The following is a 14514-nucleotide window of genomic DNA, read 5'->3' as shown; positions in this document are numbered from 1 at the left end:
GATCAGATTTTGTGATCAATTCCTGCCACGTGGCACACGCATCGGCAGCTCTTGTGTCTCTTGTGTGTGTCACATTAACCCAGATTTTGGTCAGGGTGTGTGTTTGTGTTATCCTATCTGCATCTGCACATATTTGGATGTTTTCCACATTCCTCCCAGCTGTGTTATGTTGGTTATGTTGGGCTGATAGACATCACTGCCTCGCTGCCACTTTATATTCCGTTTGGCTCTCTGCCCTCGTCATGTCTGCAAATTTAATTTGATTGCAGCTGTAATCTGCACGCTAGTTAATTGACTTTGCCCAGTATTGTTTCTCTTCCACCTTGATGGAGAGGGATAGCTTGATAAGTTACATTGTCTTATCCTCTCCCTGCAAACCTGAACTTAGAATTTGTGCTTTGGTCACCGGAGAGTGTTCACTGGAGGGTGATCCTCTGACCTGAATAAAGTCTTGGTAGAAATTGAGCTGAGCGTTTCTGCAATCCGTCTCGTTGTCACAGTAAACACAGAGGCCCTCTGTGACAGCCCCCTGACAAATTCAATTCTTATGAAATCTATTAATTCTGTCAAAGTATTATAAGTCAAATCTGTCTCCCAGAGTTATGTTCATGTGTAGCTCATCGGCACTGACACCATTGTATTTTTAATTAACATGACTGTGGCACCAGAGAAAAAACATTTCCTACTTAAGGTACCGCTGATTAAGTTGTTATGGAGCATTTAACTGTTCAACTGTGCAAAAAATGTAATTTGACTTTCAATTATAACTTTGATTTCCATTACACGTGATAACAAGATAACAAGATACTGTTTCCGAAGTCAAAAGTGAACTCTCAGTCTGAAAGAAAACAAAGGAGCAGGTAGATAAAGAAAGCTTTTACGGTCAAGCTAAGACTGGTCAAAATTAAGTAAAGTAAATCATCCTAACAGTGTAACTGTAACCATCGAAATATAGCTTCAGTGTTTATCTTTCAAAAAGAAGACAAAATAAAGGGTTGATGGTCGAGCTCATCAACTGGGTCCCAAGCTTTCTGTTGCTATTCAAAACACATTAAAATCACATTAAAGTTACCCTCTGACTCGTTCCTATAATTTCAAGCCAAGATAATGCTTTCATACTGGCTTAACTAGACAATTGTTGCTAGTAAATGTCCTCTTGGCAGCATTTCCATTTACTCCATAATGTGTACACAAAGTACAGTAAAGTGGCACAGTTCTATATAGTCAGTTCTAAGAGCCTTGGAGAAGAAATGGGCCATTCAAAGATAGCGGTTTGTAGTAATTAAAGTGTAGTGAGATGATGACCTGGAATGGCAAAGTACATTATCATTTAACTCCTGCTGCTTGACTTCAAAGAGTAAACCTCATCATGAAATTAACGTTACCCACAGAAGATCTTATAATCAATACTCATAAAGCAGAGTCAGACATCTACACAGTTGTGTATTTGGACTGAAAATGTCATTATTCCTTGATCCATCCAAACTGTATTGGCTCTTTGCAAGTCTATGGGACAGAAAACAATGTCGACAACCAGTCTTAGCTTTGTTCATTACCATTTACGATGTAAATTCCAAAACACTTCCAAACATTTTAGATTATATTTGGTGTTGTGATTATTTTCTCAAGACAGATTCGTTCAGTAGTTTCCTCCATTTTCATAGCAACACAGTAAATATAATGTTACCTTTTTTAAATGAGCTTGTTTAAGTTGATACTAGAGCGACCTCTGAATCACGAGCCAAACTACTTCTAAAGGTCTGATTCATCTGTCAATACAGCCAAATGGGTCACTGATATTCAAAGTCCCACATTCCACACATGCCCTTTATGATTCAAGTCAGCCTTGCCCTCACCCTTTGATGATGACATTAACGTCACTCTGGCTCCGCTGTAGTCTTGTGCACTGATGCATTCACTACACTCTTTTAGCTCTAACCAATCACCATGCTTCAAACTGAAGCAATCCATAGTCAGAGGCAGAGAATGTCAAACAATGCCTTCACCATTGATTACATCTGATTTACAAGTGGGTTTACATCTGATTTACAAGTGGGTATACAAATGTTGGAAATGAAGTCCACCATCTGGCAAAACCTGGTTAAATGGTCGTGATGTTTAGCTTTGCGACTGACAAACTGGACAATCACTATGTAGGTTAATGGAGATAACACTGCGATCAATTGTGCTGGTTTGCATTATGCAGTTCACTAGCTTGTTCACTATTCAGGTCAAACAAAGCCAAACCTTTTTGTCCTACTTAGGTTCATGAAAGAAAACCTACTGGATAGAAACTAACATTGCAGAATACTGATGGCACACAACTGGATTGCTCAAATTAAACTAAATGTTTGCAGCAGAATAAAGAACAGCGGATTAAACTGCCAACATGTTGTGAAAAAGGTAACCACTGAATAAGAGGACCGCAACAAAGAAAAAGCCACTTAGTGTTGAGAGTGATGTTGCCTTTAAACTGGAGGCAGAAAAGAGAGAATGGTGTTTCTCCTCTCACACAGTAATTTAATCAACAGTACCGAGGACTTCATTAGAATGTTCTCAGTTCATTAATAAAATGAGTCTGACTGTGCACAAGCACACACCAGATAAACATCAACAAACATTCCAACAGACATGTATTTCTGCACTGCGTGCACCAACATGCACACATGAGACACATTCATTCAGAGCGACTTACGGGTTGCCATAGTCCCAGACAACGCACTGAGGATCTGATGTGCCCTGCAAGATAGAGAAGAGGGGACAGGGGGAGGGGAGGGGAGAAGATAAGCTTTCACTGCCAGTTCCAAAAGGATGAGTGAGAAAGAAGGAGGCAGTGGGAGAAGACAGAGTATCTCTTTGCCAGAGGAGAAAGAGTGATGCTGCATGGGCGATGGAGAGAAGTAAACAGACAATGAAAGAGAAGGATTGAGACGGACGACGGGAGCAAGAGATAGAGAAAGACTCATTGTCATTGGATTGAGCAGAAAATAGCTGCTTTCCCTACAGGAGGAGAGGAGGTGTAAATGTGAACTGAGAGGACTGGAAACGACAAAAGAATGTGTTTCATGGACATAAACAATAAATATGCTTGAGTGGGAAAATATGCAGCATTGAAATGTGTCGAGTTTTGACAACAAGTATTGAAAGTGCTCCAAAGTTTAAAAAGACCCAAAGTGTTATAAAAAGTCAGACAATTCCTGAAATGGGCTAAATTTGATGTTATACCAGCTAACCCTTTATCCATCGACTCACTGGAGCTAAAAGCCAATCCCTTGGGGTCAAGTAGAAGCTGAATCATGTGGTAATCGAAGCTCAGTGGCGCATGGTGGCGAAGGAAGACTCAGTATGACTCAATCAGTGAATCAATAAGGGAATCGATATCTTTAACTGACTCATCACAACTTGTTCCACTGGCTATCTTAAGTGATCACTGCACTGATTACTTTATAATGGATCACCTGTGCCCTTTCAACCTCAGGGCGAACTTTACAGGCATCTGTTTCACTTACAAGTATTCAGATCTTACGGGATTCTTTTTGTTTTTTTTAATCTGAATCACAGGAATGCCAAAGACTCAATCCAGTGCCTCAGAGCTGACCACAAAAGAGCAACTCTAATCCTAGTTTGAGACCATCAACTATCCAGTACTCTGATGAGTAATTGGGGCTGCGGCTGAGTACATGCAACAAAAAAAAAAAGAAGCTGCACAGCTTGTCCACAGAGCTGCAGAAGAGGAAAAGGATCTCCCTCTATGTCAGTTTGGTGATCCTTCCTGAGCCCTGCATTAGGCACTTTGCCTTTGAGCTCCCCCTTATGGCAAAGGAGATTATAGCAGGAATTCAACAGTGAGGCTGCCGTGTCCATTAGAAAAGGAATGACACCCACTGTAGATACCCCACAGCAGCCTGATGCATTTGAAGAAAGTGTGTCCTTTAGATTGAAGAGCAAACTTTTTTGTTTGTTTTAAATAGGCAAAAGGGAGATGTGGGGTTAATAAACATTGTCTGTGAGGATTCACTCCACTCAAGGCAAGGTCATAAAATTCCTCACTTGAATGGTTCAGAAGCGTTCTCCCATCACTGGACTTCAGAGGGCTGGATGATGCAACATTCATATACACTGGATCAGTGACGCAGATTGATGGATGCCAGCGTTTTGTTCTGCCTTGTACGCAGACCGCCATCACCAGCGTTAGATGTCCCTGGGCGTGCATTAGCGTGGCGAGCCCTGTTAGCATTCACCTATCAATCACAGAGCTCTGTGCTCGCTACAGAAGAGGGAGTGACACCTGTGTACTCCCACAGTCGCTGCCTCATCTTTAACGGTGATACCTTGTATAATGACATTGTCTGCTGAACTAACGCCTCTCAGAGGGAGAAAAGGGTGTCTGTGATTCTGACAGCATTAATAGCATCTGGCCTCTTCTTTTTTTTCTTGAAAGAAACATCCATTATCTTCAAAGCGCTCAACACCACATGCGGTGACGAATATTGGCTGTGAAGATGGAAAGCTAATCAGATGAAATGAGCTAATGTAACAGAACATGGCCACACTGGTTCAGGGATTCTTGAAAGCCTTCCACTTCATAACAAAGACCATAGATTTGGAAAATGAAATGGAGCTATCAGGATGATGCTTTTTGACTGATGAAAGTAACCTACTAGATGACAGGGAAATTACCAGAGAGGCTCAGGCTCAGGTCTGTAATGCTAACCATGTGCTGCCTTTTATAATTGAAATGGCTGCATGAAGGATAGCTGAAGGAGCAACTGCATGGTAACACTTGGCATATGTTGTGCTGGTCTGCTGTGGGGACATGGGGCTTTTAGGCCTCATACACACTCATTAAGGCACAAGGGATGGAGATAGGGAGTCTGATTGGAACCTGAAGCAGATGTCCTCTCAGTGAGTACATGACCTTGTACATTTCCCTTTGAGAGTGAAGCCAAGGGCAGCTGTTGCCAGGTCTCTGCTTTAGCAGCTGGATGTTACTACATTAGTGAAGGTCGATAGTAACTACAGATCAAAACTACAGTAGATTCCAGTCTCCTGAGGAACAGCTATTTGTTTGTGTGTGCATGTGCGCAGTTGTGCTTTTTTAAATTCTACTTTAAACCGAAGCCCCTCCTGCTGCAAATAACACCTATTTGACCTCTAAAACGTTTTGATTTCCCTGGTGATTATTGAAATTCACGCTAATTAAGAATTCAAACGAAGCCAGATAAATTTAAATAACATCATTATTGTTGTCATGCATCCGATCTTTATTCTGTAAATATGCAATACCTTGCTATACAACAGAGAAATGCATATTTTAAAATGTAGCTTTCATTGTTGGATTTTCATATCACATATTTTTCTTGATGATATTTGAATTGCAGTTTAACTTCCTTTGTCCTGAGTGTTGCCAGCTCTCATGACACAAACGAGTAGAAAACAAGTCCAAAACAGGCAACCTGCCACAGTGAAGAGGCCAACTGATAAATTCATGCATAGTTTTAGTCATCAATTAAGGAGAACAATTAAGGAAAAACTAATGCAGTCTTATATAGCAGTACTGCAATGAGTCATAACTTCCTGAAGGTGTTAAGTATATCTATTTCATCCCATTTCATTTTATTTCTTTTGTCATTGAAACTGCATTGGCGAACTGTTGCTTCCACCATGTGTTCCTCTCGGTGGCTGCAGTTTGTGTTGGCGAAATATTTTAACCTCCTGTTTTCAATCAGTGAGACTCGGGTGATTAACAGAAGCACCTTTGTGTTTAATTTAGCACAGCGCCACAAATTAACTCCTCCAGAACGACTATGCAGTTGAATTGTCATCTCACTGAAAATTGTTTCGACGTATAATGGAGGGGGCATCAAGCAGGGCTGTAGTGTCAGGCCGCATTAGTCCTCTCAAGTCGTACTTAATCACCTGGCGAGCGTGCATTTTGAAGTTATGAATTTCTACTTACAAATGTCTAGTGTAATGAATGAATGAAGGAAGAAAGGCTAAACAAACAGAACTTGTTTGCTGAAAAAGACCTCCTTGCTGTGAATGTAATAAAACACTTTGCCTTTAAACTGTCCTCCATTTTAGGTTGAGTCCAGTCTTTTAATCTGTTACTGCTCTGCTTTCTCTTTGTATTGGTTCCATTTTTCTCACTCAGTTCCACGCATTGGCTTTACATCCACAGGTTATGAGCATCTGCCGTGCCAACACCACTCCAGACCTCTGCTGCACTGTGTGCCCGAGGAGAGCCCGCCCTCAGCAGGAACCTTTGGTTTGCAGTGCAGCACAGCATGCTAGGATCAGCATTAAGACATCCTCTTCTAGACAGTGAAACATTGCACTCCCTTTTCTTTGCCAAAAGATTTGAAAAGAGAATAAAAGGAAGGACCTATGGTCACGAGATCTGGGTAGTGACCGAAAGATCGAGGTTGCGAATACAAGTGGTTGAAATGGGTTTTCTTTGGAGAGTGACTGGGCTCAGCCTTCGAGATAGGGTGAAGAGCTTGGCCATCCGGAAGGAACTCGGAGTACAGCCGCTGCTCACATCAAAAGGAGTCAGCTGCGGTGGTTCGGGCATCTGGTTGGGATGCCTCCTGGTTGCCTCCATCTGGAGGTTTTCCGGGCACGTCCTACTGGGAGGAGGCCCCGGGGCAGACCCAGGACTCGCTGGAGGGATTATATGTCCCTCCTGGCCTGGGAACGCCTCGGGATCCCCCAGGAGGAGCTGGAGAGTGTCGCTGGGGAGAGGGATGTCTGGATTTCTCTCCTGGACCTGTTGCTTCCGCAACCCAACCTCGGATAAGCGGATGAAAATGGATGGATGGATGGATAGATAGATAAAAGGAGAGTACAAAATAGGCTACGGCATATAAAGCAAAAGCCCTAACTATGTAATGAATCAGCTGTTTAAGCTGGGTAATAGAGTGGCGGGGTATAACATAGTTTTTTTTTTTCATAAAAGCTATGCTATAATGCTCGATGTTTGACACTGATTTCACTGGGCGATTTTACTATGTCTGCACACAGACGTGTGTTTAAGTCGACTATAGAGAACCATTAAAATATTCCGTGTCCATCTTTCCACAGCAAAATGCCTAATGAAACCCCCATCTTATTGAGGTCGTGAAGCGTGCCTCTCATTAGACCGGCACTTAGTCATTTCCACTGATGACACCCCACAAGTCATTTATAATAACACACTCCACCGTAACATAAACTGAATAGGCACCGGGAGACTCTGCGATAGAGGAAAGTCAAAAAGGTCTGCATTTATTTAGGCAATTCAGCGAAGCACTATGGCACTTTATAGCATGCAGCACTTTCTGTTTCCTCTGAACTCGGGTAACGTGAGTCAGCTGGGAGGAGAGGATTCCTTTAAAGCCCAAAACAAATTCATTTTCACAGCCAAGAGTTGCTCCATCTACGAGCAAAAAAAATAAAAAATGCAAACGTTTGCATAGGAAAGTGCAACATATGGGATAATTTACATTTTCGTTGCACTTTGAAATAAATAGGAAAATAAGGCAAACTTTCTGGTGGTTGCTTTGAATAATTCTCCAGAGCGGTTAGGAAAGTTTGAAGCCCAAGAGCATTCCCATCGGTCAGCAAAAGACGTGTAATCCTGGATAGGTGCCAGTGTTTGCATTGCATGAAAGCATTGTGGTTCTCAAAAAATACATAATGTGATGTTTTTTTAACTTACATTTAAAAGTGGTGACAGCTCCACCACCACCATGGGCTCGCTGGGCTCTGGTTCCGGTCGAACTGTCACTGTCAGGATCTTGGAGTTGATCACCGCAGGTGGCCTGTAGAGATACGAACACATGCACAAACAAGTGTAACCGATGCAGGTGAGTTGGCATACAAATGCACACATGCTTTTGAGGATTTTTTGTGACTTTGCACAAAAATACATGTATATAAAAAAGAAATCCTTGTAAGAGAGAAGGAACGCTCAAGAGGGTGCCTCTGTAAAAACAGTACCTATTAACATTCAGCAGAGCTAGACAGAGAAAAGGGTTTTAACAGACCCAGCTTGTCCATAACCAAGAGCGCTGACCTGAATAAAAGGGCCTGGGGCCAGCACAAACACCATATCACAGAGGACTTCTTACAACCTCCTGATTTACTCCAACTTCTTCTTTCTTTTTTTTTTCTCTTTTGTTCTTTGCAACTTCCAGGCAAGTTTTTTGGGACCCATTAGGCCTGTGCCAATTCAAAGCCCTTTGTGCACCTCCAAAAATACACTGACAATGCAAAAGAAAGAGAAATTACATCAATGGAAAAAGTACATTTCGGTCTGATGTCGACGGGGAGAGGAAAGGAGCAACTGAGACACTGTAAGAGAAAAGACAGTCGAGGAATTGGAGGTTGAAATTGGATAGATGGGAAGAGTGACAGAGGAAAGGGCACAGAAATAGAAAGGCTGTGAGAATGGAGAGTGAAAAAAACAAAAGACAAAGCAGAGGAGATGAAAAGCATGACAAAGAACTGTAGATTGAGTTGCAAAGAGGTAAAATAAAAGACAGAGGGATAAGACGAGGGTGATATATAGTTTGAAATCCTTTAACTAAAATAACAAAAATCCTGTACTCACGTAGGTGCGGGTAAAATGACGCCCAGTGTCCTGTACAAAATGGCTCCAATGACATAGTACATTGTGGATTCTGTGTCCGTTTCTGTCTCTGAAAGAAAAGAGAATTTTGCAACAGGTCGGCTCTTGGAAGTGCAGTAATTTGCATTTAAAAACCTTCAAAATCCACAGAGATATCTACTCAATATAACCCTTTTTTCTGAATAATAAAAAAAAGAATGATAATAGAATAAAAATTCTTAGGCATTCAGGAAATATCTCTCATGGGAGCTGAGCAGGCGCTGCCATAAACAAGAGTGTGATCATTTCCGATTGTTGATAGGAAAAATGGAGGAGGTAGACAGCTTAGCAGGAAATAAGAGGAAAATTCTGCTGTAGAGGCTTGAGTGTTGCTCCTTGAGCAAAAGTGCAGTCATCTATTAGTTGTTGAAATAAACAAGCATTCATTTCACTTAATTTACATGTGCTCTTAAGGAGTCACTGACAAATTCTCTGTTGACTACATCACAATAAGAAAAGTCAGGAGATTGCCTGCCTGAAGCATTTGACAGCCTCATATTTCACATTCAGACTAATTATCTTTCTGAGTTGAGAAAGTAAGCAAAGTGCAGCATCTGATTCCACACTTTCGGTGGGTGGAGACAATGTGTCAGTTTAGCCCTTCTCATACATGACATATGTATTAATGGCTTCATCACTCTCTTAAAGCGATGCCATTCGGTGCCTCACACAATATCCGTGAATTTTTCCCCGGCCCTTCACAAGGACCTATCTATGAAAGTGACGGAAAGAGCGGCTGCTTTCACATGATATTTGAGATTCACACTGGACTGGACAGTGCACAAAGTGCAGTATAATATAAAATAGTCTTAATAGAGTCATAATTCACAAACAACACCATGTAATGTCACCATACCAACTCAAATTAGCATACCGATTGTGAAGTGGATGTGTGAAACACGGGTGGTGAACTTGTTGAACTTGGTGTTATACTATTTAGGGTTTAATTGTACAACAGTAACAGCATAGCTGCTATGAATCCCTGGAGGACGGGATGTTTCTTTCACCAGAGGACTCGCTCTGCACAATGTCACATCTGTTCTTGAGAAGAAAAGCTGTAGCACCACAAATTGCGCTGAAAGTCCTTCTGGAGTTAGTTTTCATTTTGCCATGAGAACTGATATCTAGCTGACAAGCACGGAGCCTCATGTCGAACAGAACAACAGCCCATGGGAACAGTTTGAAATATCCACACAAGGTCAGAGAGCCGAAGCTTCAGCAACAGCTTAAACAGCTTTCTTATTTGGCTGATGATGAGTTAAAATGACTAGTGGAACTAATTAGTGTAGATAAAAAGAAAAAAATGCAAAAATAGAGGTTTAATGTTTGAATAGCAAGGCAAATTGAAATGATCTATTTATTCAATGGCACGACCTGCCAGAATTCTCTGAACAGTTGATGTATACTTGAACCCATCGCTGCTGTGCATGTTAGTCTGTCATTGTGGCAGGTCGCACTCATGCCATATTGAAAATAATACATACATTACCCGGGCTGATCTAGTATGAGTTTTGTCTCAGAGTACTGCTTTGCTTGACCTGCTGTAATAATGAAGGCCAATTTCTGAACGCAATCCACAACTGAAATGCAACAGTGTTTTGGCAATGTCTTTGTCTCCTTTTCCTTCCTGGTTTGTTGTTTTCCCTTTTCACCGACCTACTTTTCAAGTTTTCCCCCATTTTCAGTAGTTCTTCGTCATACCCCCTTGCCTTCCATCGCTCGAATCAATGTTCACTTGCCAAAAAGAGCAGAGGCTCCCAAGGAGCCACAGTGGCCCTCTGTAAATGTCATTTTGTCTCAAGTGAGGGGAGGCAGAAAGAAGCAGACAGGAAAAGTGCAAGGAAGGGAGTTCATGTTGAGAGATACCACACCCTCCTTTGCCCTTTTAGGCTGGGGGAACGATGGAGGAGCATCGGCAGATAGAGGGGAAGAGGAGGAGACAGAGGGAGGGCTGACACAACCAGACATACTGTGTGACTCATCCAAAAGCTGTCTGCCTGCTGCCTAAAAGGTAATGCTTAAGAAGAAAGATAGCTTTGCAAGACCGATGAAGAAAGAGGGAGAGACAAAAAGATCTCAACAGCCTTAAAAAAAAGGAAAACGCAAATTTGAGGATGTGAGGAGGCAAAAACTAGATCAAAGTCAACATGAGAAAACCTTCGAGTTTGATGGAACCTAATTGGACAGTGTCTGCAAAGGCATGCAAATGAGAGAGTCAGTGTATTATGGATAAATAGTAAATCAGTATGTGAGGGGGTGGCACTCCAACGCTCTGGGATGATTAATACCACAAAAGCACTCAATCACAAAACTCTAATTTCCCAGGAACACACTTTTCGTCACTCTCCCCTCGCCGAACATCGAAATGATTGGTGGTCAGCTGTAATCCAGCAAATTGGCAAACCACCAGTCACCAGCTGTGAACTTTAATATGCCATTTATCAGGGAAAGATATGCTCAGAGTTGATGCTTGGCCAGAATTTACTGTTTTAATTATTGTTTAAAAGCTACATCCAAACAGCTCCTTGTGAGTTACTCTTATTTACTCCTCCTTAATTCGTCTGCACATATGCTCTTCTTTCACTGTTGTTTGCAACACAGAAAATGTAAAAACCTTTCCTCGTATGAACACAGTGACACACGAAGACATTCTCAAGGTCACAAAAAGCCTTTAGCATCTTAGCTAAGGAAGCATTTCATTTATGTTTCCCACAACATTTACTTCACTTAACTGTTGGCCAATTCTAAACTCATTAAACCGCAGCTTGCCATGGCTGAGCGCTGAGTCACTTCTTCATGAGATGAGTCAGTGTAACAAGGTCTATATAGAAACATGCTGCAACCTTGACTGTCATTGAACACACCGTGGACAGTGTTGCTACGTGAATGTAATGAGCTGGAGAAAGTGTAAACAACTATTTTCTGCAGAAATTACATTGTGTGAAGATCCAAAATACGATACTCTAAATTTTTAGGTTTTACCTGAAAAAGCTTCTGATTCTCCAAACTAAGAGCGCTCTGACTGCTGTCAACTGCAGGCAAGACACTGTGTATTCATGAATACTTCATATAACCTCACTTAAAAAGAAACAAAATATTTCCTTAAGTTTCAAAGTGACATAATAGCAAAGCAAACTAACCAACTGAGTGGAACAGCAAATCCTGTCTGCTTCATTATATATTTCTGTTTTTTGTCCATGCAATGTGGTGACAAACCCTCATAAGAGAAACTTTAATGATATTTTAGTGAGATGATGGTACTTGCGTGTCTCTACCCTACACCACTTCACCATTGTTAATGCATTTGTATCAAAAACATGTATTAAATATTTACAGAATTATCTCAGAGCAGATGTCTGTTTTCTACATGCAACACAACAACTAACTTGCTGCCACCCCCAAATGTGCAGCTAAACCAGGTGCACCGAAGAGACACAGGTGTGGATAATGTGCAGATTTACCGTTTACAGAGTGTGGAATGTAGGGACATTTTACATTCAAGTTGGATAGTTCAACCAAATGAATGCCCTCCACCTATCCCCAACCAGACTATGGGTGCCATGAAAACGGTGTGGGACCTGCTCCAGAGCCAGTGGAGGTGCAACATAGTAGAGGGAGCGGGGGCGAATTTGGAAAATTTGGAAATTCCCAAAACCAACCAACGCTTACAGGTATAGTGAGGTAAAAGCTTAGACTCTAAAAATGGGTAGTTAAAACAAGAAAAAGCAAAGAAATAGGAAAGATAAAGATAAGATTAGCCTATTAAATGTGTAGTGGGGCTAAATGTCTTTAGAAGCTGTTTGACAACCATTGTAATTCCTGCTCATAATGGCTCAAGGAATACAACCAGAAATGAATATTTCTTCAGATGGAACGTCGCTCACACAATGCTTTACATGTATGAATCACTTTTCTTACCATATGAAGAACTGATCATTTGATCCAAGCTGCTTTGGGCATTTATTCTGGCTTTCTGTCTCTACCTCTATCACAACTGTCCTCTTCATGATAAAGTCCTTCATCTGTTTAAACCAGTTTGCATAAATAAAATTGACCATTAAAATGAAATACCCAGTCTTCATAATTATCCGCAGCATAATCTGACAAAGCAATTAGCTTATTGAATTTCCTTGTAAATCCCTGATGTAGTGTGTATAATGGCAGCTGCAGGCAGTGACGTTCTTTACCTTCAGTCACACTCAAAGGCAAGTGTTAAATGACTTAAGTTAAAATCGGTTTTATTTGGAAAGCAATAGGGGGCTTGCTCTGACACATGTTATTTGGTATTAGTGCTTGTTACCGTATACAAGAGATGGTGAGTGCAAAGAGGTGGAAATAAACATATCCAACGAGATCTTTTAATGCACGTTAGTGGTATCATTCTTAACATTTCACTCCCTTTATGATAGGAAATTAACTTATTACCCAAAATGGTCAGCACCTCATATTGGCCCAAAATGAACTAATTTAACATTGTGACAGTAAAAAAAAAAAGACATAAATTGTTGGAGTAGAGATCATGTGACTTGTGTTCCTGCATGACTAACATTTAAAACTTAACACTGCATTTGCAATCAGTTGTATGCTTGTATCTATGTGTTTGCACGGCAGTAAGACAGAGCGTGCTGTCTGCATGTGTGTTGGTGTGAGAAAGAGAGAAACTGGAGCGAGCGACGGAGTTTGTCACCTCGAAAATCAGTGAGGAGCCATCCCAGTCTCTGCTCAGTGAAGCAGTTCATGAACCAATCAAGCGGGTGTGTGTATGTGTATCAAAATGTGCATGTGCACACACAAAGAGGCCAGTGGGCCTTTATGACCATGTTTAAGCTGTCCGTTTGAGATGGGCTTTCATTACAAGGTAAATGAGCCAAACAAACCGATAGCAATCAGCTGAAGATCTCAACTCGTGGCCTCGCAATAAGAAGAGGCAGAATTCCCACAGGGGCAAAGAGTACTAATAATTTCCTAACGCGAAAGGCTATGAGCAGTTTGGATGACACAATTTACCAAATATTGTACGCTAAAATGGCAGTGACATGTGGTGAATGTCATTGGAGTAAGGCCCAGTAAATGGGAGGCAGCTGGTCAGTTTTTTTTCCACAATAAGCACTGCGTGAAACCAAACATTCACCACTGCGGCACAAGAATAAAAAAAGTGAATAAACAGAAGCAAAGTGAATTAGAAAGTCATGACGCTCAGAGAATAAAAGGAGAACTTGGCAACGCAGGTTTAGCAGCATCAACACACTTCTATTCATTTGAACTTATTTCCATAGACTTCTAAAAAAAAAGAAAAAAAACTTGAACTAAATCAATCACAGAGGAGGGATTAACATTGTATTTATATATATTTATATATATTTATATGAATACAGACTGTACCTGTTTAGATGTGAAGGGGTTTAGCATGAGCCTGTCACATAGGCATAATGAAGAGGCAGAGGTTAGGTGAGTTCAGTAAGGTTTCCCAGGATGTCTTAAACGCCAATCAAAGAGTGTCATCAGTGGGAGTCAGAGGCCAGAGGAAGCTTTACTCTTTTGGCCTGCAGCCCTCTGAACTTTAATTTGGGAAGGGGAATGGGGTGCCAGACAGAAAGTCTGCCAGTGTAATTTCCTGTGGGACGTGACCTTTGCCTTTGCTGGTGGTGGATCGCATCTGCCACAGCAATTCTCTTATCGACTAAAAACCATTCCCCTCCCACTCTTACACCCTTTTGTTACCCCTTTAGAACTTCAGCTACAATCTTTCTTGATTTCTGCTTTTTCTTAATTATGTTCTCTTTTATTTCTTGGTACATATGACGACAATATCTCTCCTGATTCTTGGGTTAAACTGACACCACAGAAAAAAGATTTACTCCAGT

The 14514-nt window shown here is 41.2% G+C and overlaps 1 protein-coding gene across 4 annotated transcripts in view; it reads right to left on the bottom strand.

Moving 5' to 3' along the window:
- adgrb2 (adhesion G protein-coupled receptor B2) overlaps positions 1-14514 on the bottom strand; it is a 222759-nt gene that overhangs the window by 69642 nt on the left and 138603 nt on the right. For all 4 annotated transcript variants that reach the window (XM_072370498.1, XM_072370501.1, XM_072370499.1 and 1 more), the window contains exons 13-15: positions 8594-8681; positions 7700-7802; positions 2696-2739 (exon numbers count right to left, since the gene is read on the bottom strand). In XM_072370498.1, the coding sequence (XP_072226599.1) occupies positions 2696-2739; positions 7700-7802; positions 8594-8681 (235 nt within the window). The remainder of the gene's footprint in view (positions 1-2695; positions 2740-7699; positions 7803-8593; positions 8682-14514) is intronic.

Source organism: Leuresthes tenuis, unplaced genomic scaffold (assembly GCF_036924035.1).
Source record: "Leuresthes tenuis unplaced genomic scaffold, fLeuTen1.0.hap1 SCAF_18, whole genome shotgun sequence".
Classification (NCBI taxonomy): Eukaryota; Metazoa; Chordata; class Actinopteri; order Atheriniformes; family Atherinopsidae; genus Leuresthes; species Leuresthes tenuis.
Note: the sequence above shows the minus strand (reverse complement) of the source record. Positions and strands in the feature narration are given on the sequence as shown.